Raw genomic sequence first — 27,452 nt, forward strand, 5'->3', positions numbered from 1 at the left:
GGATTATATGTTTGTTCAGATTAGCATTAGCATAAAGCTGCTGCATGAACGCAGCTGCGTTGCAACCTTGGTTGTTCAAACCAAGGCCACCAGTTCGTTCGTTTAATCCCGGCTCTCAACTTTATTAATAACAAGATCATGATTGACCTCGCAGCGGCCGTCATTTACGGCTGTTTTAAATCCTACATCATGTGCTCTTTGACCCTCAGGCCAGTGATTTCGTGGCCCTGTGATGCTTACATGACACACTGTGGCAGATTAGGGATTTGAGTCCAAACTGAAAATATTTATCAACATTTCATTATGTGGTTTTAAAATTATGACTGGATTATGACATTTCAGACTTGCAAAATGTTGACGTTTTGAAAGCTGGTGTTTATTTATTAATACATTGACATTATACTATAACTAATTATAAAGGACAATTTGACTTTTGTTCTTTAATATATATATATATATATATATTATTGGACAAATTAGGCTTGTGAAACCATTGATGTTTAAATCAACTTTCGCAACATGATGGGAAAATTACCATAAGATTTGAACAAGCTTCTTCCTACTCTGAACTTTGACTTTGAAAGTACTTTTCCACAAATTTTGGTATTTTTAAAGGAGAACTCCGGCGCAAAATGAACCTTTGGTCTAATAAATCTTTGGTACCTCGTTAACCGTTCTCTGAGATTTGTTTTCATGATTATCAAATGTAAAGAGTTTAATCTCTAAAAGTGTTTAGTATATGGGAGCATTTATTAAGTAAAAAGAAATCGCTAATTAATACCACTAACAAGGCTCAAAACAGCCCCAAACTAACACAGTAACATAATGAGGGTCCCTACATGCAAAACGAAGCATTGAGAACTTTGTAATAGACCGTTTAATAAGAAGATACTTTATAAAGACAGTCCACTTCGTGTATTTTTTCAAAAATTTTGATAATGACCTAACAAATGTAATTTCATAAATTCAAACTTGGCCACATGACATTAAGGACAGTATAGATGTATTTACAGATATGCACATGCAGGTCGGCTAGGGCTAATATTAGTAGCCTACTGCCAGTATTAGTTTTTACAGTGAGGAGTCAATATCCTGACGTGATGCATCTCAGAAGCAGAAGAAGAGAGTACAATAAATGCTCTTAGGTGCAGGATTACTTCAGAGGATTTTTATTTTTTTAAATTATTGTTAATGGCTAACAAAGTTCCTACCTAGTGTGGGTAGGGTACATACAAAAACACAGGCCCACCTCGCTCTCACATGACAACAAACCTGACAGATGTGCGTCGCGCATCCTCATGCAAATCAAACACTTCCTTCTTCCTGTAACACTGATTAAAATGTGCCCAGTGGAATGTGATACATGGGAACAATTACTTACTGCTGATGTTGACTCCTGAAATGAATGCTGAATCTTCACTCATTAACTAGCCTACAGGGGATAACTGCAAGGGATTTCTAAAAACTAATCACTTTAAATGACTCGAGGTGACATAATGCCACCGCTTGAAAATGAGGAAGTAAGTCGTCATGAAGGGCTATGACCTGTTTGGCATACAGATGCTGACCAGTGATTTTAATTTTGCACGCGTCAGCCACTGATCATGTTTAACTGAACCGGGCTTTGACCTGAATGACTACGGAAGCATTTATAATGCCTCTGTCACCATGGATTCAGTGCCTATGGAGTGCCAAAACCATTTTTTTTCCCCCTCAAGAATAGGTTCATTGAAAATTGCGTTGAAAATTATAGTAATCCATCTGTTTTCATTTAGAAATTGCTATAGCAAAACAGTAATAGTTAGCTTTAAGAATTTAAAAAATCCTTAGCATGTATAAATGTGCAGTATTATGACAACAACAAAACGCTATCTGTTAAAATTACGACTGTGTTGCATAGGTAAAAACACTGAATATCTGGATTATGGGTCCCCCTGCTGGTTAGATAAAGGTAGAGCATTTTGTTGTATTATTTGTATTTATACCCACTTGTGTCTTTCTAATAGTTTTAAACACTTTTTTTTAACCATGCCAATAAAGCTATGGATGGATGGATGGATGGATGGATGGTACATACACAGATATAGGACCTACAGACATATAGACATATAGATAGATAGATAGATAGATAGATAGATAGATAGATAGATAGATAGATAGATAGATAGATAGATAGATAGATAGATAGATAGATAGAAAGATAGATAGATTTTTTTACGACCTTAACATCGAGAGTGACAATTAAAAATCCACACAAAAGGCCACACACCTGGCCAGCACACTCTCCTGTGCAGGTTGTGTTTGGTCATTGTGCTGTTTGGCGTGACAGTGTGGCATTATTCTAGGCTTTGTGTGAGTCTGTATTGTTCTCCTGCGGGATCCTTTGTTGAGTGAGGGGGTATAGTGGTGATGCTGCAGGGCATTGCTTTATGCTGACTCTGACCTGTGGGAACGGCAGGGACCAATATGGCCCTATGACTAGGCCACAGAGAGACGAGGAGAAGGAGAGAGGAACAGCATCAGCAGCGCACATCCCGAGAGAGCATCGATTTGGAAATGGACTAAAATACTTCTGGATTTTTTTTAGACTCATCTGTTCAAGTCCAAGTGTAGTTATGCAGGAGAACCCAGGCTCTATAGGTGTGGATGGAGCATATGCTAGCAATGTACCTGCTTTCCTCACTAAACTCTGGACTCTTGTGGAGGACCCAGAGACCAATCATCTGATTTGCTGGAGTACTGTGAGTTCATCCTGATGGCATCCTATATTTGATTGATATTTTTGATGATAAAAACTGTTGTGGGCCCTTAGATAGCCAGAGAAACACATTTAAAAGTTTAAATGTAAGCAAGTGATTTTTTAAATATTTGAATGCCAAATATGAAACGAAATGGCGGCTATTATGTATTCAAAGCTGTGATTTATTGGCATGTATACAGACCCTTTTATAATGTTTGTGAAAAATAGTAAGCTAACTAAATTGAATAATCTGAAAAAATGTGTAAAATATTGGAATATATTTAATAGTATCTGTAATATCAAATAAATATTTTCCTACCCCAAATTGCAAAAATTAGCCTATTCAACATTTTCTGAGGAGAGCTGTAAGAGAGCTCTAGGGGATCAGTGGGAAATTTGAAAGAATTTTAGTAGAAAAACTATTTATGAAATATGGTATTGAAATTTAGTATAGAAAAAGATATTAAAAATGTTACCATGTTAACTAAACTAAGCAAATACTTTGATAATTTGTTTAAGCTGTAGTAAATTTGAGAGAAATGTTCATATAAAAAGTATATTTAGGCTACAACATGCACTTAACAGTTTATATTAAAGGAGTAGTTAACTTTTCAAAATACTTTTGCTGATAATTTATTCACCCCCATCCCCATGTAATCCAAGATGTCTTTCTTTCTTCAGTCGAAAAGAAATTAGAAATGGGAACCAAACGGTTCACGGTTCAAAAGACACTTTCAGTAAACTGAAAACTGTTCAAAGGGCTTTAAAAGATTCCAGACGATGACTAAGGGTCTTATCAAGCGAAACGATCGCTCATTTAAAAAAAACAAAAAAAAACGAAGTTTAAGTTTTATAAATCTAAAATGCATGCCTTGTTCTGTACTGCAATTCGTGTTTCGCGTTCGTGACTCTCCTGTTCGAAGTCGAACCAACTCGTTCATCAAAATGAACGAATCTTTTTCAGAGTCATGGTTCTATGGTTTCGTTCGTTGAATGAACCAAATGACTCGGACAAAGATTCGTTCATTTTGATGAACGAATTCGAACAGGAGAGTCACAAACGTACGTCACAGAACAGAACAAGGCGAGCATTTGAGCTTATAAAACTCAAACTTTGTAATTTATGTATTAAATGAGCGATCGTTTCGCTTGATAAGACCCTTATTCAACGTCTGGTGTCGTTTAAAGCCCTTTCAACAGTTTTGCAGTTTGTATTGAAAGTGTCTTTTGGACCTTGAACCGTTTGGTTCCCATTGAAGTCCATTATATGGAGAAAAATCGTGGAATGTTTTCATCAAAAACCTTAATTTCTTTTCGACTGAAGAAAGAAAGACATGGACATCTTGGGTGACATGGGGGTGAATAAATTATCAGCAAAAGTTTTTCAAAAGTGAACTACTTCTGCCTTGTGTAAATATGGCATATTTTTCTCATGGAAATATGTTGATCGGTGTTGAACTTTGAGGTAATGTAAGACTGAAGGTGGATTACTATTTTTAGTGATGATCTAGCTTAGGTCATCAGAATGATTAATAAGAAACTAATCAAATTCTCTAGATTCATTCTGCTATTCATACTGCATCCGGATGGAAATGTTTAAAATTCATTTTTAATGAACATCAATCAAAGGTCCAATCAAAGGCCAATAAAAATAATTATTGACTGAACTCGGAACCACGAAAATCATTGGCAAACTAATTTGTATCAATACTTTGAGACTGCATAATTATATTCTCTTTTTAACTGACATAAACTTGCCAATGAATCATCAGTGCAGACATTCATTAATTTGCTAAAGATCCTGTGTATCAAACATCATTTACATTCTGCTTGCGTGGGCAATAAATAAATAACACCTGTTAGACAGTAAAAACTCAATAAGCTTGAAAAACAGGCAGGCGATGGCATTTGGGTAGACGCTTCTCTCTGATTTAACACAATCCTCTTCTCAGTTTTGCATTTAAACTTTCTAAACTGTCTTTCAGGAAAAGCTTGAGGAATAATCCCCTCTCGTAAACACATGCAACGTGTTTTGTGCTATTTGCCTTGTTTTCTCTCTTTCTAGACGGGCACCAGCTTCCATGTTTTTGACCAGGGCAGATTTGCTAAGGAGGTCCTGCCCAAATACTTCAAGCACAATAACATGGCAAGCTTTGTGCGCCAGCTCAACATGTGTAAGTATCAGCCTGCGCTGACAAACATCCCCAAACTCTCACAGACACTCCAGATTAGGTTTGTGCTAACCTCTCACTTCTCTCAGACGGCTTCAGGAAGGTGGTGAACATAGAGCAGAGCGGGCTGGTAAAGCCGGAGCGGGATGACACCGAGTTCCAGCACCTCTATTTCCTCCAGGGCCATGAGCATCTGCTGGAGCACATTAAACGCAAGGTGAGACGTCTCATCTTTAAGTGATTCTCACTCTTGTTTTATTTGCTCTCATCCTCTGAGTCAGAGGCTCTTACACACACACAAATGAGAAGGCTTGAGGTTTGTTTACTCATACTACACGATAGTTTATATGTTTGTGTATTCACAGGTGTCAATAGTGAAAAGCGAGGAGACCAAAGTGCGGCAGGAGGACTTGAGTAAGCTGTTGTATGAGGTGCAGGTGTTACGCAGCCAACAAGAGAACATGGAGATGCAGATGCAGGATATGAAACAGTAAGACATTTAACACACATCTTGCAGCCAATTAACCCCATGGCATCATTTACTGCCTATCCTCATGCTTAGTAACAAAGCAATTGAACCCCGAACAACAACTTGACTTTTCACCTACTTCTGCAGTTGGCTTATTCATCGGCTCTTGCATTGTGAATCTCAGTGGTTTGGTGTTTTGTATAAGCTGCCTCAATAGAACATTCAGTAGCTCTCCTGACAGCTGGAGTCCAGCGCTCTGATGATCATATACCCAAGTGTATATATTCATCTGAATAATTATCTATTTCAGTAGTTCTCGATTGTTTTCAGATCGATTGTTTTGCTATCTATCTATCCACCCAATCCTTCCATCCATCCATCCATCCATCCATCCATCTATCTATCTATCTATCTATCTATCTATCTATCTATCTATCTATCTATCTATCTATCTATCTATCTATCTATCTATCTATCTATCTATCCTTCCATCCATCCACCCAATCCATCTATCTATCTATCTATCTATCTATCTATCTATCTATCTATCTATCTATCTATCTATCTATCTATCTATCTATCTATCTATCTATCTATCTATCTATCTATTAATCTATCTATCTATCTATCTATCTATCCATCCATCCATCCATCCATCCATCCATCCATCCATCCATCCATCCATCCATCCATCCATCCATCTATCTATCTATCTATCTATCTATCCTTCCATCCATTTATCTACCTATCTATCCATCCATCCATCCATCCATCTATCTATCTATCTATCTATCTATCTATCTATCTATCTATCTATCTATCTATCTATCTATCTATCTATCTATCCTTCCATCCATTTATCTATCTATCTATCTATCCTTTCATCCATCCATCCAATCAATCCATCCATCCATCCATCTATCCAACCAATCCAACTCATCCATCCATCCATCCATCCATCCATCCATCCATCCATCCATCCATCCATCCATCTATCTATCTATCTATCTATCTATCTATCTATCTATCTATCTATCTATCTATCTATCTATCTATCTATCTATCTTGTAGGCAGAATGATGTTCTGTGGAGGGAGGTGGTGTCACTGAGGCAGAATCACACACAGCAGCAGAAAGTCATGAACAAGGTAAGAAAAACTCATGCCCACACTGGCTGTTATTGGAATAGATGCAGTTTTGCTGATTTAGTGACTAGTGGCCAATGCTTAATCACTCTCTGATTCTCTGTTCTATCCATATAGCTGATTCAGTTTCTGTTCAGCCAGATGCAGTCCAACACTCCCAGCACTGTGGGAATGAAGAGAAAGCTGTGAGTGTACCCATTCATCTGTAACACACACTTCAACACAAACACTAATCTGAAGCACCCGATTTTGTATTGACACATATTCACAAACAAAAAAAAGAGCAAACAGAAAATAGCAATCAACAGCCTGATGCTCCAACACAAACACAGTAGAAGGAACGGCCAACTCAGCTGGAAACAGTCAGCTGATACAATTCACTGCCCTCGCTTCGATGAATGGACCTGAATGCTGAGTCAGACCTCCTGAGCTCTTGCCCTCACACACGCACCCACAAACACGCACACACCTGAATTGTAGCGCATGACCCTCTAACCTTCTATTAAAAGGTGCACCGTCAGCTAGTGTGGGTAAGAGGGACGGCAAGAGCCAGAGCTCTTTGCCTCACTGTAACTTTCAAGTGGCTAACTAATAACAACACTGTTCCAACGTTTCTTTCACTGTCTTACCACTAGGGTGCAATAGGATTTTAGTTCTCAACAGTAGTCATAAGGTCTTTGTATTTGACCCTTATTGATCATAATGTGGCTTCTTTCAATGATATGCTGCATTTTTCCTTCTCTTCAGTCCTCTCATGCTGGATGATGGCTGCTCCACCCCTCCTGCCTCCAAATTCAGCCATAGCCACTCCATGGAGTCCTTGCAAGAATCTTTCTATATCCAGTCGGTGAGAAAGCTTTCATATTAAAGATTGAGGATCTGACAGAGAAGATTTTACTCACTATATCATGCCTTGTACAACTGGTGTTTTGATGGCTTTCTCGATCAATAAAATATGACAAACACAGAATCTCTCTCATGTTCTACCAGCCATCCACAGAAAGTGCATCCTGCTCCACTAGCAGTGTGATGACAGGAGGGCCAATCATTTCTGATGTCACTGAAATTTCACAGTCCACCACCATGGCTTTACAAATGCAGGCAGAGGAATCAAGGTGAGTGGGCCGACCTTCAGGGTTAAAGGATTGTTCACTTAAAAATGAAAACTGTTTAAAATTGTCCTGTATTTTCATGTTGTTTTGGACCCCACTGACTTGGACTATGGACACAGTCACACAAACATTCTTCAAAATATCTTCTTTTGTGTTCCACACAAGTAGCCTGTGTGAGTCATACAGGTTTGGAACAACATAGGGTGAGAAAACAATGCGAACTATCCCTTTAGCCACCTCAAAAAGCGCATAATGGATTCACGGAATGAATTCAGTCATAAAAATGGGAATTTACTGTATAAAAGTTGAAGAAATTATAACAGAAATAAATTAGGAGATTATTGTATAGTAGAATGTAGTACTACTTCTCACAGTAATAATAAAGAAATAATTAATTGACTAATAATCCCCCCCCAGAAACATCGCACAATATCACAATTATTTTTCCAGGAAACAAAATCTGTTTTGTTTCCGTCACTGAATATAAATAAATAAATAAATAAATAATTCCGACTTTTTATCTCACAATTGCGAGATATGAAGTCAGAATTCTGAGAAATAAAGTCGCAAGTCTGAGAAATAAAGTCGTAATTGCAAGATATAAAGTCGCAATTCTGAGAAATAAAGTAGCAAGTCTGAGAAATAAAGTCGCAATTGCGAGATATAAAGTCGCAATTCTGAGAAATAAAGTCGCAATTGCGAGAAATAAAATCGCAAGTCTGAGAGATAAAGTCGCAATTGCGAGATATAAAGTCACAAGTCTGAGAAATAAAGTCGCAATTGCAAGATATAAAGTCGCAATTCTGAGAAATAAAGTCGCAATTGCGAGAAATAAAATCGCAAGTCTGAGAGATAAAGTCGCAATTGCAAGATATAAAAGTCGCAATTCTGAGAAAGTAGCAATTGCGAGATATAAAGTCGTAATTCTGAGAAATAAAGTCGCAATTGCGAGATATAAAGTCGTAATTCTGAGAAATAAAGTCGCAAGTCTGAGAAATAAAGTCGTAAGTGCAAGATATAAAGTCGCAATTCTGAGAAAGTAGCAATTGCGAAATATAAAGTCATAATTCTGAGAAATAAAGTCGCAATTGCGAGATATAATGTCGCAATTCTGAGAAATAAAGTCGCAAGTCTGAGAAATAAAGTCTTAAGTGCAAGATATAAAGTCGCAATTCTGAGAAAGTAGCAATTGCGAGATATAAAGTTGTAATTCTGAGAAATAGTCACAATTGCGAGAAATAAAGTCGCAAGTCTGAGAAATAAAGTCGCAATTGCAAGATATAAAGTCGCAATTCTGAGAAATAAAGTCGCAATTGCGAGATATAAAGTCGCAATTCTGAGAAATAAAGTCGCAATTCTGAGAAATAAAGTCGCAATTGCAAGAAATAAAGTCGCAAGTCTGAGAAATAAAATCGCAAGTCTGAGAGATAAAGTCGCAATTGCAAGATATAAAGTCGCAATTCTGAGAAATAAAGTCGCAAGTCTGAGAAATAAAGTCGTAAGTGCAAGATATAAAGTCGCAATTCTGAGAAAGTAGCAATTGCGAGATATAAAGTCGTAATTCTGAGAAATAAAGTCGCAATTGCGAGAAATAAAGCCGCAAGTCTGAGAAATAAAGTCGCAATTGCGAGATATAAAGTCGCAATTCTGAGAAATAAACTCCCAATTGCAGTTATAAATTCACAATTGTGAGAAAAAAAGACAGAATTGTGAGATAAAAAGACGCAATTCTGAGAAATAAACTCCCAATTGCAGTTATAAATTCACAATTGTGAGAAAAAAAGACAGAATTGTGAGATAAAAAGACGCAATTACCTTTCTTATTTTTAATTAAATGGCTGAAACAAGCTTCCATAGTTTTGCAGCGCTTTGTTTGCAAAAAATAAAAATAAGGAATTGTTTACATTTCATTTGATAACATTTTAACCATAACGATTAAAATGGGGGGAAAAGATCAAATGGATTTCAGTGGACCTTAGTTTTCCATGGATTAACATGTGATCTGTTTCTTTAGGGAAAAATGTCTGATGCTGATCAAGGAAGAGCCGGCGAGTCCGGGGGTGCAGGGACGAGGAGAGGGTGTACCACTCAGCTCCTGTGAGGTGTGCCCTGAACCCCCCGTCCTCCCTGTTGCCATGGTGCAGTCCGTCCTAGAGGGCCGAGGATCTAATTTGGGAGAGAGAAGGGCCAAAAGACCCATGCTGGAGAGGTATAATATACCATCCATGTCAGAGTAACAAATATCTACAACTTGGCCCAGTTTAAGACTTTTGTTTTAGACAGACAAGCACCACTCTCACATTTAAGTTTAACTTGTGTGTATATGTCAAAGACCAGAAATTCCTGATGCCGTGGAGAACGTTGACATGAGCCTGGAGGATTTACAGCTGCTTCTGAGGAGTCACCAGCAGAGCATGGAAAGCAGTGCTGCGGCAATGGATGTAAGTGGGAATCTATACAGGGCGGGCGAGCGAATCCACTGTTAACACACATAAAAGTGAATGAGAGGATCATAGTAATGACCTTAACATACATACCCCGATTAAAGGGATAGTTCACCCAAAAATGAAAATTCTATCAGTATTTACTCACCCTCATTTTGTTCCAACCCAATAAGACCTTCGTTCATCTTCGGAACACGAATCAAGATATTTTTGAAGAATTCTGAGAGCCGAAAAGTTATTAAAGACATCGTTAAAATAGTCCAAGTGACTACAGTGGCTCAATCTTATGTTTATCAAGCGACGAGAATACTTTTTGTGCGCAAATAAAACAAAAATAACGACTTTATTTCAACTATTAATTTCCTTCTCTGTGGGCCTCGAGTGAGTTCACTAGTGTAACAGCGTAAGCTTCTGTTGATGTACGTCACACACATCACACACATGACCAGCGTCGGCCAATAGTGAGCCTACGTGTGACGTAGCTCTGCGCTATCACACTACGTTAACTGACTCGAGGCCCAAAGAGAAGGAAATGAATAGTTGAAATAGTCGTTATTTTTGTTTGTTTTTGCGCTCGAAAAGTATTATCATCGCTTGATAAACTTAAGATCGAGCCACTTTAGACACTTTTAACTATTTTAACGATAACTTTTCGGGGCCGGCAAGTTTCAATCCAGTGATCCAGCTCTCAGATTGAATCAAAGATATTTTAATTCGTGTTCCGAAGATGAATGAAAGTCTTACAGGGTTGGAACAACATGCGGGAGATTAATTAATTTTTGGGTGATCTATCCCTTTAACCTATAACCTCTACTCTTTCTCACAGCCTTTCACATTTAGTCTGCCTTTGAATGAGTGGAACTTCACAGAAATGGACCCAAACCTGAAATCAGTGAGTTTACTGTCATTTCTACACAATCAGCTGCATAATGGCTCAAAGTGACATTTTTCGAGTTGATAATTGCGTGATCAAGTACCCATTATAAGGACTATTTTCTAAACTATTTATTTGTGCAATTGCAGGAGCTGGCTAATGCCCTAATCCCTGCTGCTGTGACCCAGTACATGTTTCAGGGTCAGGGGGGAGAGACGTACCCCACCGCTGGCTATGAGGAACAGTGAAGACCTGATATGACAGCCAGCACAGATCCCTCCTGAGAGATGAACAGGTAATAATCAACAGTTACTAACAGCCTGAAGATCCCTGTGATGTTCAAATCTACTGTCTAAGAAGTATAGTTTTATGCTATTAAAATCTACCTCAAACTTACGGTTGTCTTGTTTATTGTTTCTTTAAGAGGGATCCATTTGAAAGCATGACACTTGGATTGCATATTATTCCAACATCAGAAGAGAAGGCTCAAATGTATCTGACTAATAGATGTGGCGGTGATACAGCAAGTAAACTTGCACTGAAGATTCACTCAGTAGGCCATTGATAGAAGATGGATTTGTATCAATCTTTTGGAGCAACTCTTTGGAATATTTACAGTAAACCTTTCTCAAAGCCTATAAGGAGTTCAGGCTACATCAAGATCCTTTTGAAGATGCCAAAGAAAGGCTATATTAAGCATTTCCTTCCCCAACGACTACAACACATGTGGACTGTATGCTATGCAATATATCATAAATGATTGTGACCCGGGTTTGAATGCACTTTAGTCTGTGTGTTGGAGTTTCTGCTTTGTGGAGCTGTGATTTTAATTTTCCCTAAAACTTAACTGTAAAAAATAATGACATAAAAAACATATTTTGTTAAAATGTACCTTATAATAATGAAGCACATACTTTTATTTCAATATATATGCAACGCACTTGTATTTCAATATATTTAAAGGCATATAAAAGTACTGGTTTAATCATATTATGTATGTATTCATGTGAGAGGTCTAGGGGTTAAAAATCAGACGTCACAGAAAGAAAAGTGCACTGCTTTTTGCACAATATAGTGTATTTTTCTCAGTTATATTCTGCAACATATTCATAAGACATCAAGTATTTTTGTTTCATTTTATCTTTGCCTTGCAGGATTAATAGTTGTCTTTGATAGGCTTATGATTTATTGTGTGACATTTGCCCTCATTTGATACAAATGTATTGACCACATTGGTTGAATTCTTAATTAAGTTGCTAAAGATGACTAAAACAGCAATTGTTAATGCCTTTGAGATGAGCACTATACTTATGTAATATAAATATATATTTTTTAATTATTATTACAATGTATTCTAATTTGATGTTTTCAGTTGACTGTTTTTTAAACCCAACAACAAAATTAGAGAGAGACTATCTAACAATGACAGTGCCTTAGGCGTTAGGAAAGAATGTATTGTCCCTGCCAAACCTCATGTAATGAGGGCAAATGAACACACGACATATGATAACATTTCAGAGACCATAATGCACTTTGTTTTTACAGGGCAGCCATATAGCAATGCAAAATTCCCTAGATCTCTTGCAAATGTGTTGCATTTTAAAATTGCAATACTGCTGCATTGAATTATATGATTCCCCTAAAAAGCAGTCTTGCTGCATTGATTTGTATGATTTCTCAAGGATGCAACATCTAATGATGACTTAGATGGGAACTATGATGGAATAAAATGAATTGCACTAAGGGTGATAACTGTATTAGAAATAGCTTTTATTCAGTGTTAGTTTAGGCCTACTCTTATTTTTTGACTACTCCCTAAAGCGCAATAATAAAATGATTTATTTTGAGAAGGGTGCTTTTTCACATAGGTTGCAAGTCTTTCATTGTATACTTTGTTTTCATAATGTGGTTAATTGCACTAGTAAAAATGAATGTAGAGTAACACAGCGAGACACAAAATCAAGAAAGAAAACCAATGTTGCATATTAATTCTGGATGTAGTCTGTTCCTGACTCCCACCACCATAATGTTAAAAAAATATGTACACACAAAAAGTGTAAAACAATAAAAGTATTTTAAAAGCATGCCGTATCTCTCATTTTACTCCTTAAAATAAACGAATGAAGAGATCACTTCAAAGTTAGACTGAAACATCTATAAGCAACTGTTTTATAAATAAGGAGATAACGGTATTAGAAGTAGATTTTAATCGGTGTTGGTTTCGCTATTCTTTACCACAATAGATTAACCAAAATGTTTATTTAGAGAAGGTTTTTTTTTCATCGTGTGATGATTACTTGCAAATGAATAAATGTAAGTCTAGTCAAGTGACAAGTGAAGTCATATTTATATATTTAACACTTATATATTTTAAAAAATTATATATAGATTGACTAAATGGGCAATAAAGAAAGAACAAAATATAAAAATATATAAAATCAATCGATTATATATTAATTAGCCTGCTAGCGTATGGCTAGCGTAAACATGACGTAAAGCAAAACGTACGGTCGTAACACAGGAAGTAGCTCGATGTCCCGGATGTGCTTTCACAACAGAGACGGAGTGCCGTATTACGGTTTTCATCGAGCGCCAAGGCTGTGCTATTCAATCCCACTAAAATCGCAATTAACAGTAAAAAAAAGTGATTAGTGCAAAGAATAAGAAGCGACTATATTATTCGTCGTACGATGTCAGTTGTACCTCCTAATCGATCATCTACCGGTTGGCCTCGTGGAGTAAATCAGTTCGGCAATAAATATATTAGCCAGCCGGCTAAACCGCTCACCCTGGAGAGAACAATCAACCTGTGAGTAGAATGCACCACTGCAAACGACGTGCAGTTACTTTTCTTTCATAACGAATGCTCAACAATCTCTTATAGTTTCCTTTTTGAAAGAGCATTGACATTTGTAAATACTCCATCCTGCCTACTACTGTTTGGATGCGTAACAATACACTGGGTGCGTCTCATTCAGCCCCCTTGTTCAGTAGTCTGGTCACTGATAAGGGAGTCGGACATTTTAAGGGCTGTCTCAATCGCAGAATCCTTCCTAAAAATATCCGCAGTGCACCTTGAAAACCAGGGAGCATCGATTCTCACTATGCTCCCTAACGTAAAATACGTAAGCCAAATCACTAACGTCACACACAATGACACGTGATAATATATGTTTATTTTTAATACTCAGCATAAACATGCATCACTAGACAGGTAACGTTAGTTCCAGCTAAAATTTATAATTTATTTATGGCTGAAACAGAATTTTGCTTGTATATAACAAGCAACGTATGTCTATTTACTTACTATAAATTACATTAAAACATGATGTCATAAAGATGTAAGTTCTGCTGTTGTTCATAATACCAGTAGTGATGTTGTTTGAGAATGTCATGTCGCCGGAAAGAGTCACTAGTGTCTCAATGTGTAATGAGCCAGCGTTCTTTACTGGCCATACCAGTGCTTGAATTCATCAACACAATATTCTGATACACGACCCAGGAACCTGATAGGGATGAATTCACATCTACTGAGTTTGATTTAATGTATTGCCCAAATCTTTGTACATTTATATTGACATGCACGTGTATCTATAGTACAAAATAACTGGCATTCAAGGACCTTATTGGTTGTATTCCATATACAGTAGTTAGTTAGTACTGTTTTCTTATCTGTTTTATTTGTGGGGTTGAACTATTAATCAGGGCCAGGGGTTTGAAGTGCTCCTCAACAATAGTGGATCAATAACGTTCTATCATATCCCATATTTAAATGATGCAACTCCTGAACATTGTGATGTTTGTTTTTCGCAGATACCCTCTAACAAATTACACATTCGGCACCAAGGAGCCGCTCTATGAGAAGGACAGCTCGGTAGCCGCACGCTTTCAGCGGATGCGGGAGGAGTTTGAGAAAATCGGGATGCGGCGGACAGTGGAGGGAGTTCTGATCGTGCACGAGCACAGACTCCCTCACGTGCTGCTCCTACAGCTGGGAACCACCTTTTTCAAACTGTAAGCTCTCACTGCTTCACTGGAGTTTGTGCGGATGTGATCGATTCAAATAGGTGCCGTTTTAGCGGTTAAACTTGTCAAAAGGAACGCATCTTTTATTGTTCATCCATTGTGCATTTGTTGAAAATGTGTCTAACGTTTATTCTCGGTGTCTGACAGTTTACATATTGTGTTTTTGCAGTCCTGGTGGTGAGTTGAACCCTGGAGAAGATGAGGTGGAGGGGTTAAAACGACTGATGACAGAGGTATCATTGGTTTTTTTTGACTGTATTTAATATGATAAAAATTATGGCATTTACAAGTTTTTTTTTTTAACTACAATCTGTTAATTTCAGAGATAAAAGATCAGCCAAGACAAAAACACTTACTATCAGAGGCCTTGTTTACACCTGGTATTAAGATTTGGTCTGCGATCGAATCACAGGTAGACGAGGGAGACTCATTCCCTTTTACACTTGGGGTTTTAATCCGTCTTTTTTGTCCATTTTCAACCACTTCTATCCTGATTTCTTTGAGGGGAGGGTCTTTCTTTAGGCAAGTAAAAGTATGGGCGTTTTTTAGGCCTTTCGATCTAATGGATGTAATAAGCATGCGCAATTTACAAATGAATGCAACCGGAGACGACGGAAAAACATGGAGCATTCGAACTGAGCGCTTTCGTAGTGTAATGTAGTCGAATGTGTTTTCAATTACCACTGGAAGTGGTCGAAAGTGGACAAGCTTAAAATGATTTAGACCCCGTTTCCACCTGTATTTAGCGCCGCCCACTGTAGTGATCCAATCGACAAACGCATCTTAATACCAGGTATATATAGGGCCAGAGTATCGTACCATCTTGTATGACATTAAAATGCCATATTATGTAATAAAACTATCAGAAATGGATTTAAAATACACTGGAGAATAATTTCTAATATTCTTGTCAAGATTTTGGGGCGTCAGGATGGAGTGAAACAGGACTGGGTCATTGATGACTGTATTGGGAACTGGTGGAGACCAAACTTTGAACCACCTCAGGTGGTAACTACTCCGTTCCTTTTTCCTCAGACAAACACCACGCACGGGATCACCAACAGTATATTTTGATTTATTTTTTTCCACTTTCAAGCACACTAAGATTTTGCTTCATATCTCGTTTCTTTCCACAGTACCCATATATTCCAGCACACATCACTAAACCTAAAGAACATAAGAAGCTTTTTCTAGTACAGCTGCAAGAGAAAGGTACGGCAAAATATGTTTTGTTTACTCAATGCACCTTGTGATTATACAGCTTAACTTGTGTGTCGTGTGTCTTTAGCATTGTTTGCTGTGCCAAAGAACTATAAGCTGGTGGCCGCCCCCTTGTTTGAGCTTTATGATAATGCTCCTGGATACGGGCCGATTATATCTAGTCTTCCTCAGCTACTGAGCAGGTGAGGTGTTTGGATGGGTTATGAAAGCATCTAGTAAATAGGCTTCACATCATTTAAACAATATTGATAAATGGTGTCTAATTAAACGAACTCTTTCCCCCGCCATTGACAGGTAATGCTTCTTATGAAATAATACAAAATCTCAGGTTCAAAACACAGGTGAAGAAGCAGTAGAAAAAAAGTGATTGCATGCATGTTCAGATATTCTTGCCACAAAATATTCTGTGAAAGGTTTTGTTAAAATGCTCAAAAATCCTGGCAGTGGCTGGTAATTTTTTTTTTAAAAACTGGCAGGGAAAGAGTTCATGTTGTAAATCCTTTTACTAACTTGCTCAACCTATTCATTCCCCTGCGCAGGTTTAACTTCATCTACAATTGAGAAGCAAATGTTTTTTCTTGACTGTGGACTGTCTCTGTGAGCACAGTCTGATGGGAAGGCGCGGGTGAAGGATAAAGTGCTGGTGTTTTGACGATGCCGAGGTTTTACATTGTGAGGCATTACATTGCATAGAAATGTGTGCATTTTTTTTCTCCTTTATAGATACATTGCAAGTCTTTGTTATTGAACTTTGTCATCCAGTAACTACATTTTTATGTTCAACTAAGTGATGAATACAATGTCTTTAGAAAAAGAAATGTTTCAGTGACTTTTTTTTAACCTTGTATATTTGTCAGTGCTTTTTATAATAAATTGTTCTCTTTGAGATTATGCAGATTTCCTTTGTTTTATATATTTTGTTGTTGTTGTTAATGTGTATGAAGGACATTTTTAATTTTGGGGATTAAACTGATATGCTATATGGCAAATTATGGCACAGAATATGGTATTCTTAATAAAATAACTGACCAAATAAAATATTAAAATGATATATTTGATGTTAAATAATATCTAATATCTATTTTTTCTTCACATCTAACTGAGGCTTATTTGACCCAAAACAATCATCATTTCAAAACAGTCATACAATCAATAGTTTTAGCCAATGTATACACTGTTAAAGGAGAACTCCGGCGCAAAATAAACCTTTGGTCTAATTACACATTGGTACCTAGTCGACCGTTCTCTGAGATTTGTTTTCATGATAATTTAATGTAAAGAGTTTTATCTCTAAAAAATGTTTAGCGTATACGCTAGTATATGGGGGCATATAATATGTCGTGTCAAAAAAAACCCTCTGCACTCAATTGGATAGTCGGTAGACCTACCAACCAATCAGAGCAAGGCAGTAAGTCAACTCCTTTGCATAGCGCAGTTTTCAAATACAGAACGTAGCCTACTTTATTTATTTTAGAAGTTAAATAGCGAGTGTTACTTCTTTTAATTACTTCTCCATGAGTGCCACCAAAGGAGAAACCACAACGACCACAGGCTTTTCATTACGTCCCATCTTCTTAACGACCGTCAGAGCCAGCTGATAAGTTCCCGAATCATGTAAGAAGGACGCCAAAAACATCTTTCCGATCGACAAAGGCCTTGATTGCAGTTCTCTGTTTGTCTATTAAAATGAATGCGCTATCGATTTATTTTACAAAAGACGCGACAGCGGAATCTATACATCTCAATTCTCCAGCTGCAGTCATCTTTGACAAGCACTCTTTGATGACACGAGGATTATGTTACTGAAGACCACCTGTCAATCATCGTATAAAGCCCGCCCTGGCAATTTGATTGGCCCGATGATTTCTGAACTGATCATAATTACTCCTCAATGGATCGAGTCCAGACCGAACTTCCCGTCCAAAAAATGTTGTGGGCGGAGTTCGGGCTGGCATCCAGGCTAAGTTAATACCACTAACAAGGCTCAAAATAGCCCCAGACTAACACAGTAACATAATGAGGTTCGACTTGTCAAGACAGTTTTCCAAAGATGGCTCCTGCCTGTATACACGAAGTGGACTGTCTTAATAAAATATCTTCTTATTAAACGGTCTGTACACTTACAACGTTCTCAATGCTTCGTTTTGCATGTAGGGATCTCATTATGTTACTGTGTTAGTGTGGGGCTATTTTGAGCCTTGTTAGTGGTATTAACTAGCGATTTCTTTTTATTTATTATATGTCCCCATATATTAGCGTTTTAAGCTAAACAGTTTTTAGAGATAAAACTCTTTACATTAAATTATCATGAAAACAAATCTCAGAGAATGGTCGACTAGGTACCAATGTGTGATTAGACCAAAGGTTCATTTTGCCCTGGAGTTCTCCTTTAAATGACTGACGTATCAGAACTTATATCAGAAAAATAAACTTTAGCCAAAAAGTTATGCAGAGCCACATTGTCTGCCCCACAACCAGGAACAGCACAATGTTTTGACATTTAACCTTTAATGTCATCATATTCGTGAGTTTTCAACAGCCTTTGCTTTTTACTATATTTTTATGCAAGATTGTGGCCAAAACTGGTACTGCAATCACTTTCAAATTACTGTAGAGCGGTTTATCCCCCTCCCCCCTTGAATCGAGGTTGCCAGATATGCTGCAAGATCCAGCAGGAACGAAATCTGCTACAAGAAGCTTCCAATGGCAAGTGACGAGTCCTACACTACACAAAGTGTGTTTTTTTTCTGTTAATTATTTATTTCGGACTTTGTCACAAAGTATTTCGGATTCATATCGAGGTTTTTATGGTTTCGCAACGTTAGACTTTTTTTTTATCCGATTTCGACACGTTTGTATCTGCAGCTGGGGTAACTAGAGAAGAGCTGGCAAACCGAATGCAGCAACACTACTGACTCTGTGATTGGTAGATCGCTGGAAGGTGACGCATCAAACCAAAACACAACATGACAACATCAACATCAGTCAAGGGCTGCGACTTCACTTTTTCAATTTCCTGTCCGGACTACTGTTGTCAGTGATATAAGTATTTGAAATGAACATGATTGCTTAATGTCTAGTGACATATCAGGGAAAATTTATGATTAATTGAAATACATTTCTTGCATACACCTCCTTTAAATTACTCTTTATGTTTTTCTAAAGCATTTTTAATTTTACATGAATTTGCAGGTATTTTAAAAAATATTGGTTAGTTTATTATAACTATACTGTAATTTTACATTTTAATCCTAAACAGATCATTAATTAATGTAAATAAAAATTGAGTTGTCATAAAATTTTCATATTCATATTTGTTTGTACAGTAACTACTGATCTTTTATAATACAATGATATACTGTCATATTGCTAATAACTTATTAATGAAAGTACTACTAAAACCGTTGCTTGTGGCTGTGATAAGCGATCTTTGTTTATTTTTCGAGCTATAGGTGAGCATCCCGTTTGGCATATGTTGTTTCGTGGGAGGGGTTATCTTCAATAACTTGTATTTATTTTGTTTCTAACATTAGAGATTCAAAATATTTGATCATGATGGAGCTCAAAGTAGGCTTCAATTCCACATCTAACAGCACTGCTGTGGGTTCAGAACAGATTGTTCCTGCAGTAGTTCTGGGTTTGTGCTGTTTGGTGGGTTTGCCAAGCAATATCGTAGTAATCGTCAGCATTGCTCGTGAGTGGAAAACAAATTTAAGCTTTACCTTAAGTCTAATGCTAAACCTCGCTGTCTCTGATGCGTTGACCCTTTGTTTGGCTCCTGTCGTGCTGTGTGGGATTCTGTTTGGATGGAAACTTGGCCTTTGGTCTTGTAGGATCCTGTTCTTCTTGGGTCACTGGAGTCTGTATGTCGGTGTCCTGACGGTCACCTCCATGAGTGTGCACCGCTATCACAATGTCATCAAGTCAAGGGTCACTAACAGGAAGCTCCTGCACAGACTGGAAAGACGACACAGACGCCTTCATCTGACTGGTATCTGGATTCTAGCCTTTGTTTTTGCACTACCAATATTTTTCACTCAAGGACTCAAAGACAAGGATGGATTGCAAAGATGTCAGAGGACAATGGAGTCACAGTCTATAGTAGTGTCTCTTTTGCTTCTTGAGATCCTTTCGGGGTTTGTCATTCCATTTTTGATCATGTTAACATGTTATCTCTGGTTGCACAAAGGCTTGAGCCAAAAAGCCAAGAGCTCCAGTCTACCTAGAGCTCCACAGGACCAGAAACCCAGAAGCCAAGGGGCAAACGTTAAGACTTACAAGAAGAGACTTGTGGTCAGCATCATTGTGGCTTTCTTTCTGTTTTGGACTCCTGTGCACATCATTAATGTGATTGATATAGTTATTACTCTGACTAAAACTTCTCATCCAGATGAGTATGCCGGACTGAAGTCCTTACGTAGAGTTTATGGTGATACAAGCAAGACTCTGGTTTTGCTAAACTGCTGTCTGGATCCCTTTCTCTATGCCGTCTCTTCAGGAAATATTCTAAAATCTATCAGAAAGAAATAGTTCTCCCTGATGTACTTGTGTGTTTTTAACACATGCTGTTGATGGAGAAACAAGACTCTGCATTTCATACATGATCCAAAATTATTGATTTGGTCTAAAACTAAATAGGTTTCTTGTGGTTTGGATGCATTTTTTATTGTTCAAATTGAAGACAATTGTACTTACTATTTTTGCATACATATGCAAAAACGCATGCAATTTGTTTAAATCAATAAGGAATTCAAATGTGTTGTGAAACCAGAAACTATTTGTTCAGAAATCTCAACTTGTTTTTGATATATTACAATGGAGTTATATATTATTATGGGCTTAATAATAAGATTTTTAATATTTTTTATTTAAGGTAAATGTTTGCAGCTTGCTACATTAAGAGTAAAATGAACAGAAGAGAAAGAAACTTCTGAAAACCACAAACCAGATGAATACAGCTATTTTAGAAATAAGCTAAAAATAATGCAAACAGAAGGCTTCAACACAATCATTTGCATATCAGATATGTACAATAGGCTAATTAAAAAAGCTGATTACACAAAATGTATTGACAGAACTTGTGTTTAATATGATAATTTCATCCATCGAATACAATATATTGCTACTCGAGAGTATTTTTATATTTGTGAATAAATACATAGATCTGCATTAAAAATTTGTTTGTTAAAGTGGTCTGGTGGTAGAATTTTTTTAAGTGTGCCAGGGGTTTTCGGTTCTAATAGTTTATTTATTTATTTTACTCATTAAAAAAAAAGATTTTCATCAGTAATTGTATATCAAGAGAAGGGACACGTTTGTGTGCAGTTTGTTTTGTAATTTCACGGTCACAATCTATCCCTTAACGCGGTTGCCTCATCCATGTGAAGACTGTGCGGTGTGCACGAGCGCCAGGAGAACACTGTTGGGCTAGTGATAACATCAGCAACGAGCACTCCATTATAAACCACATCATGAATAAAGTTTACAAAGCCATAGTCAGGTGAGGATCAAGGGTCTTAATATATAATATGATAAAAACCAGCTGATTGTCTCACAAACGTAAGCCCGTTCTCATCCCAAGAGCTCCGCCATGCAAATTTCACAGACCCATGGCATTCCCTTGCCATTGGCTCGTTTTATTTCTTTCGAAGATGATAGGCTTCTAAACGAACCCCATTCGTCATCACGACGTAACTCGTAGTGACTATGAAAGGGAACTAAACTACCACTGAACTTCACTGTGTGGACTAGGAACTCCCCACTGTACTGCTTCCCCTTGCAGTGTAATACGTCTTGGATGCTGGAATGTCGATTTGGTCTCATGAGACCAGCGTATGGATTGTCAGAAGTCTATTTTTGGTAATATGGGCATGGTAAAATTAGTTTCTATGACTAAATGGGAAATGACTAAAGGAGTTTATTTTGCTTTGGCTAGGTGTTAGTTCCTGTGTGGACATCTACAGTGCATTTCACTTCTGCATGTCGAGACTTACTGTGTGATATGAAACAGTCACTCTTCTCACAGCTTTTGCCAGCTCTGAAACATTTCTCCTGCTCTTTTTTTAGCAAACAAAAATCTCTTATGAAATGAAAGCTTAAATTGAAGGCCTGATTGTTTCAGGGATTTGTCACAAGACCATTCTTTTAGAGTGTCTGTGTTACTTTTGCTTTGGCAATCCTCTTGTACCAGCAGTGTCCCCTTATGTGCAAAAGTCTTCTGACAATTCTCTCTCAAGTGGTTTCTTCGTTGTAACTATTAAAGGGGTGGTTTACTGCTTTTTTTCTTTGCATGATTGTGTTCATACATCATTGGGTGCAATATAACATGTATTCATGTTTTTTTCTTTTTTTAAAGTCTTATTTTTCATAAATGTCACCTTTATTGTAAGCAGCTTTCTCCTCTGTCATTTAAACAACCGGTTTACCTCCTTGCTGATTCTATGAAACCACTTCCTCAGAAATCAGGAAAAGTCCAAGAGCTGGCATTTGAGCTTGGCTCACCCAAAGCACAACAATGATTTGGCCTCTTTTTTCTACCCGTGGCCATCTCCTCTTTTTTTTTTAGCACTCACTAAAAAAACATCATTGCCAAAGCGCATCATCTTTCTCTATTTGTTCTTTCTCTTTTCAGCGTGTTAATGAACACCGTTGACTTAACGTTACATTACTGTAGTAGGCTAACGTTACATATAAATATTTGACGTACCACAACCCCGTCCCTAAACCTGGGGTTAATACCGAGTGTTCCCCTACTAGGCTTGCTACGGTAGTCAGTGTTACCTTCTCTTTCGGGCTTGAACAAACCATAACACACACAAATTATGCCAAAATGTGATGTCCATAAGAGTCTTAAACGAACGTAGAGATTTGTGAGAAAATGGGACGCGTGTCGTGTCGGATTGCGTCTCTGTCAGCAACGGCTGTTCGAATTCGCTCACTCGTTATTATTTACTCCTTCTCATTCACTCCAAGTCAACAGTAAACGTAGGGAATAGATAAATAGGCCTACCATTTTGTGGCTCGTGACAGATAAAGCCAAGTTCCACCGACGTTAATCTGCTCTCTAAAAAACTCTCCAGACTGCTTTGTCGGACAAAAATGGTGGTTTTCATTTTTGATTGGTCAGATCACATGTCAATCAAAGTCCAAGCGAAGGATGAATGACGCTAATTTAAAAGTGAACGTGATGTAAAAAAAAAATAGTTTCGTTTTCAAACTAGCGCATATTCAGGGCACAATAAAACAGTTATATCCGCACTACCACACCATTATCCCATTCATGCCTGTGCAAATGCGTGCATTTTACATTTGCCTTTAAATTAGCGATTTTAAAGCCCCCGCCGGTGACACCGGTATTGTCACACGTCGATTAACCGGTGAGAAAATATCCTCACCGTCACATCCCTATCCCCTACCATCCTAGGGGAAAAAAATATAAAATATCGCTCCCCAGGTGTAGATCTACATTTTGCTTTGTTTCGCTCGGACATTTAACAGTGTGTAGGCTACTCGAACATTGTAGACATACACATACACGCGGATAGCTCAAATGCGTATCACATGACTTGAAAGTGGCGTGTATGTTTACACAAAAGTCATGTTGCTATGGGAGAAAAGCAAGCCATTGTCAAGCTGAGAAAAGATGGAAAGTTGATCCAAGTCATTGGACAAACATTGTACAAGCAAATTGCACAATGTTTGTCAACTTTCCAGGATCAACCGACCTGTTCGACGCCTGTTACTCAGTACAGCATTAGTTTCTTTCTTTTTCGAAAAAGAAATAAACTAATACCCAGATAGCAAACTGACATTGAATCAACGTGGAAATATGACATCGAAACAATGTTGATCTGACATTGTTTTGCTCATCGAATTAACGTTGAACAAACGTCAGACGCATCATTCTTTCAAAACTAACGCAAAATCAACGCGTTGTTTCAACGTTATGAAAGCAAACCAATTTTCGATTTTCATTTAGCTTTGAAGAATGCCGCGTCTGACGTTGGTTCAACGTTAATTCGATGAGCAAAATCAACGTTGTTTCAATGTCATGAGAGACGTCGTTTCCACGTTGATTCAATGTCAGTTTGCTGTCTGGGTAGTGTACTGAGTAACAGGCGTCGAACAGGTCGGTCGAGGAAAACAACAGTTGATAACAGTGAGCTGTGAAGAAAACCCCCAAAACATCAGTTCACGAGTTCACACTTACATACAATTAAAGGGAATAAAGTATAATGTGTATTTGGCGTGCTGTCCGGGGGGAGGGCTCCGAGCTCGGAATTCGGCCCGAACCCAGAGTACTCTCTACCAAAGTATGGAGAAAGAAAGGAACTGCTTATGATCCGAAGCATACAAGCTCCTCTGTGAAGCATGGTGGAGGTTATCTCATGGCTTGGGCATGCATGGCTGCTTCTGGAACAGGCTCATTGATATTTATTGATGATGTAACTGATGATGGTAGCAGCAGAATGAATTCAGAAGTGTACAGAAACATTTTGTCTGCCAATTTACGGATAAATGCATTGAAACTAATCGGGAGAAAGTTTATCATGCAGCAGGACAATGACCCAAAGCACACTGCCAACAAAACAAAGGACTTCATCAGGGGGGGAAAGTGGAAGGTTTTAGACTGGCCAAGTCAATCACCTGACCTTAACCCAATAGAGCATGCATTTCACCTCCTTAAGAGGAGACTGAAGGGAGAAACTCCCAGAAACAAACAAGAACTGAAAGAAGCTGCGGTAAAAGCCTGGAATAGCATCACAAATGAACAATGCAACAGTTTGGTGATGTCGATGGGTCGCAGGCTTGAGGCAGTTATTGCAAGCAAGGGTTATGCCACCAAATATTAAATGTTATTTACTTTAAGATTATTTGTTCCAATACTTTTGCTCACTTGAAAAATGGGTGGGATCAAACAAAGGGTGGTTTGGTGTGAGTTGTTTAATAAAAGGAAATAAAAGCTGAAATTCTATTGTCTCATACTCATCTTTTTATCTTGAACCCAAATATCTTCAGCGAACAATAAAAACAAAGAAATTTGCCTTACCGTTCCAATAATTTTGGAGGGGACTGTACATGTCCTACCCAAGTTTGATGATGTGCAAAGTTGTGGTTTTGGTTTACAGAAGTGTGAGGATTCAACACAGGTATGAGGATCCTGTTTTTCAGCAATCATAGCTCAGAGTCAGCATTATCCAGACAGTAATTTGATGATGGAGCTCAAAGTAGGCATCAATTCCACATCTAACAGCACTGCTGTGGGTTCAGAACAGATTGCTCCTGCAGTAGTTCTGGGTTTGTGCTGTTTGGTGGGTTTGCCAAGCAATATCGTAGTAATCGTCAGCATTGCTCGTGAGTGGAAAACAAATTTGAGCTTTACCTTAAGTCTAATGCTAAACCTCGCTGTCTCTGATGCGTTGACCCTTTGTTTGGCTCCTGTCGTGCTGTGTGGGATTCTGTTTGGATGGAAACTTGGCCTTTGGTCTTGTAGGATCCTGTTCTTCTTGGGTCACTGGAGTCTGTATGTCGGTGTCCTGACGGTCACCTCCATGAGTGTGCACCGCTATCACAATGTCATCAAGTCAAGGGTCACTAACAGGAAGCTCCTGCACAGACTGGAAAGACGACACAGACGCCTTCATCTGACTGGCATCTGGATTCTAGCCTTTGTTTTTGCCCTACCAATATTTTTCACTCAAGGACTCAAAGACAAGGATGGATTGCAAAGATGTCAGAGGACAATGGAGTCACAGTCTATAGTAGTGTCTCTTTTGCTTCTTGAGATCCTTTCGGGGTTCGTCATTCCATTTTTGATCATGTTAACATGTTATCTCTGGTTGCACAAAGGCTTGAACCAAAAAGCCAAGAGCTCCAGTCTACCTAGATCTCCACAGGACCAGAAACCCAGAAGCCAAGGGGCAAACGTTAAGACTTACAAGAAGAGACTTGTGGTCAGCATCGTTGTGGCTTTCTTTCTGTTTTGGACTCCTGTGCACATCATTAATGTGATTGATATAGTTGTTACTCTGACTAAAAGTTCTCATCCAGATGAGTATGCCGGACTGAAGTCCTTACGTAGAGTTTATGGTGATACAAGCAAGACTCTGACTTTGTTAAACTGCTGTCTGGATCCCTTTCTCTATGTTTTCTTTTCAAGGAATGTCATACAATGTAGTAAGTAGAATCCCACTTGTTTTTCAGTCTGTAGAAAGATGTAAAACATTTAAAAGCATTTATAAAAACAACCCTGTTATTAATTTTTTTTAGCTGCAGTATTATTATATTATATTATTTTAATGAACAAGTATTATAGATAAACTTTACCATGCAAAGTGCACCCTGCTTCCATCCTCTCTCTTTACAGTAAAACTGCTATAGAGTCTTATTAAAGCCTGTTCCTCTCTGATACTGAAAGGCAGGCAGGTTTTTTAGGTCTTGTGTACACACTGTGCATGCTTGCTTCATAACAATGACACTAAATGCTCTAACTCAGAACTTCATCTGAACAATAAAACCATTTTCTTTTAGAACTGCTGTGAAGCCAAAAGGAACTCTGTTTGTATCACCGAATCATTTTCCTGTCAACACTGTAAACTGTTTTGAAACAATCTGTATTTTACAAAGCACTATATAAAATAAAAGTTACTTGACTTGACAGAAACAATAAAGCAAACACTGCATGGTGGTTTAACCAGAAGAGTTTGACAGAAGAGTACCAGACATCTGGTTGGCATGATGATCTGCTTGCATTGTCAGTGTACATCTGTATTAAAGGAGTAGTTCACTTTTAAAAAACTTTTGCTGATAATTTACTCGCCCCCATGTCATCCAAGATGTCCATGTCGTTCTTTCTTCAGTCGAAAAGAAATTAAGGTTTTTGATGAAAACATTACAGGATTTTTCTCCATATAATGGACTTCAATGGGAACCAAACGGTTCAAGGTCCAAATGAGAGTTTCAGTGCAAACTGTTCAAAGGGCTTTAAACGACACCAGATGATGAATAAGGGTCTTATCTAGTGAAATGATCGGTCATTTCAAGAATAAATAAAAAAGTTTAAGTTTTATAAGCACAAATGCTCAAAATGCTCACAAATGACTCTCCTGTTCATCAAAATGAACAAATCTTTTTTCAAGCCATTTCGTTCATTTATGAACAAATCCAAAGTCATTTTGTTTATTTATGAACGAAATGACTCGAAAAAAGATTCGTTCATTTTGATGAACAGGAGAGTCATGAACGCGCATCA

At 37.8% G+C, this 27,452-nt stretch overlaps 4 protein-coding genes across 5 annotated transcripts; all 4 read left to right on the forward strand.

The window, feature by feature from the left end:
- The first annotated feature begins 2,474 nt into the window (after positions 1–2,474).
- Positions 2,475–12,986, forward strand: hsf4 (heat shock transcription factor 4). Its single transcript, XM_039684208.2, has 13 exons — positions 2,475–2,741; positions 4,806–4,914; positions 5,001–5,128; positions 5,277–5,401; positions 6,452–6,527; positions 6,642–6,709; positions 7,272–7,371; positions 7,515–7,639; positions 9,651–9,845; positions 9,969–10,077; positions 10,907–10,972; positions 11,104–11,249; positions 11,379–12,986. The coding sequence occupies exons 1-12, from the start codon at positions 2,475–2,477 to the stop codon at positions 11,200–11,202; spliced, it is 1,467 nt and encodes a 488-aa protein (XP_039540142.1). The 3' UTR covers positions 11,203–11,249; positions 11,379–12,986.
- Positions 12,987–13,498: 512 nt separating this feature from the next.
- nudt21 (nudix hydrolase 21) lies at positions 13,499–17,092 on the forward strand. 2 transcript variants are annotated; one of them, XM_039684211.2, is made up of 7 exons: positions 13,499–13,763; positions 14,768–14,968; positions 15,150–15,213; positions 15,896–15,988; positions 16,117–16,192; positions 16,269–16,383; positions 16,741–17,092. In XM_039684211.2, the coding sequence occupies exons 1-7, from the start codon at positions 13,645–13,647 to the stop codon at positions 16,760–16,762; spliced, it is 690 nt and encodes a 229-aa protein (XP_039540145.1). In that variant the 5' UTR covers positions 13,499–13,644; the 3' UTR covers positions 16,763–17,092. The 2 variants fall into 2 exon arrangements, with proteins under 2 accessions (XP_039540145.1, XP_039540146.1); XM_039684212.2 differs by having other exon boundaries at positions 15,896–15,985.
- Positions 17,093–19,540: 2,448 nt separating this feature from the next.
- LOC120487814 (leukotriene B4 receptor 1) lies at positions 19,541–21,369 on the forward strand. Its single transcript, XM_039684210.2, has one exon. The coding sequence runs from the start codon at positions 19,754–19,756 to the stop codon at positions 20,729–20,731; it is 978 nt and encodes a 325-aa protein (XP_039540144.2). The 5' UTR covers positions 19,541–19,753; the 3' UTR covers positions 20,732–21,369.
- Positions 21,370–25,403: 4,034 nt separating this feature from the next.
- Positions 25,404–26,855, forward strand: LOC120487849 (leukotriene B4 receptor 1-like). Its single transcript, XM_039684259.2, has one exon. The coding sequence runs from the start codon at positions 25,414–25,416 to the stop codon at positions 26,383–26,385; it is 972 nt and encodes a 323-aa protein (XP_039540193.2). The 5' UTR covers positions 25,404–25,413; the 3' UTR covers positions 26,386–26,855.
- Positions 26,856–27,452: the final 597 nt, after the last annotated feature.

This window comes from Pimephales promelas, chromosome 10 (genome assembly GCF_988280905.1).
Source record: "Pimephales promelas chromosome 10, fPimPro1.hap1.1, whole genome shotgun sequence".
Lineage (NCBI taxonomy): Eukaryota > Metazoa > Chordata > Actinopteri > Cypriniformes > Leuciscidae > Pimephales > Pimephales promelas.

What these genes read in the sequence shown, in the direction of transcription:
- hsf4 (XM_039684208.2), top strand. Translation starts at nt 2,475, where the DNA reads ATGACTAGGCCACAGAGAGACGAGGAGAAGGAGAGAGGAACAGCATCA. An exon ending in TGTGCGCCAGCTCAACATGT is followed by an intron (nt 4,915 to 5,000) that starts GTAAGTATCAGC and finishes CACTTCTCTCAG; the next exon opens with ACGGCTTCAGGAAGGTGGTG. An exon ending in AATCTTTCTATATCCAGTCG is followed by an intron (nt 7,372 to 7,514) that starts GTGAGAAAGCTT and finishes ATGTTCTACCAG; the next exon opens with CCATCCACAGAAAGTGCATC.
- nudt21 (XM_039684211.2), top strand. Translation starts at nt 13,645, where the DNA reads ATGTCAGTTGTACCTCCTAATCGATCATCTACCGGTTGGCCTCGTGGA. An exon ending in CTGGAGAGAACAATCAACCT is followed by an intron (nt 13,764 to 14,767) that starts GTGAGTAGAATG and finishes TGTTTTTCGCAG; the next exon opens with ATACCCTCTAACAAATTACA. An exon ending in AGTACAGCTGCAAGAGAAAG is followed by an intron (nt 16,193 to 16,268) that starts GTACGGCAAAAT and finishes GTGTGTCTTTAG; the next exon opens with CATTGTTTGCTGTGCCAAAG.
- LOC120487814 (XM_039684210.2), top strand. Translation starts at nt 19,754, where the DNA reads ATGATGGAGCTCAAAGTAGGCTTCAATTCCACATCTAACAGCACTGCT.
- LOC120487849 (XM_039684259.2), top strand. Translation starts at nt 25,414, where the DNA reads ATGATGGAGCTCAAAGTAGGCATCAATTCCACATCTAACAGCACTGCT.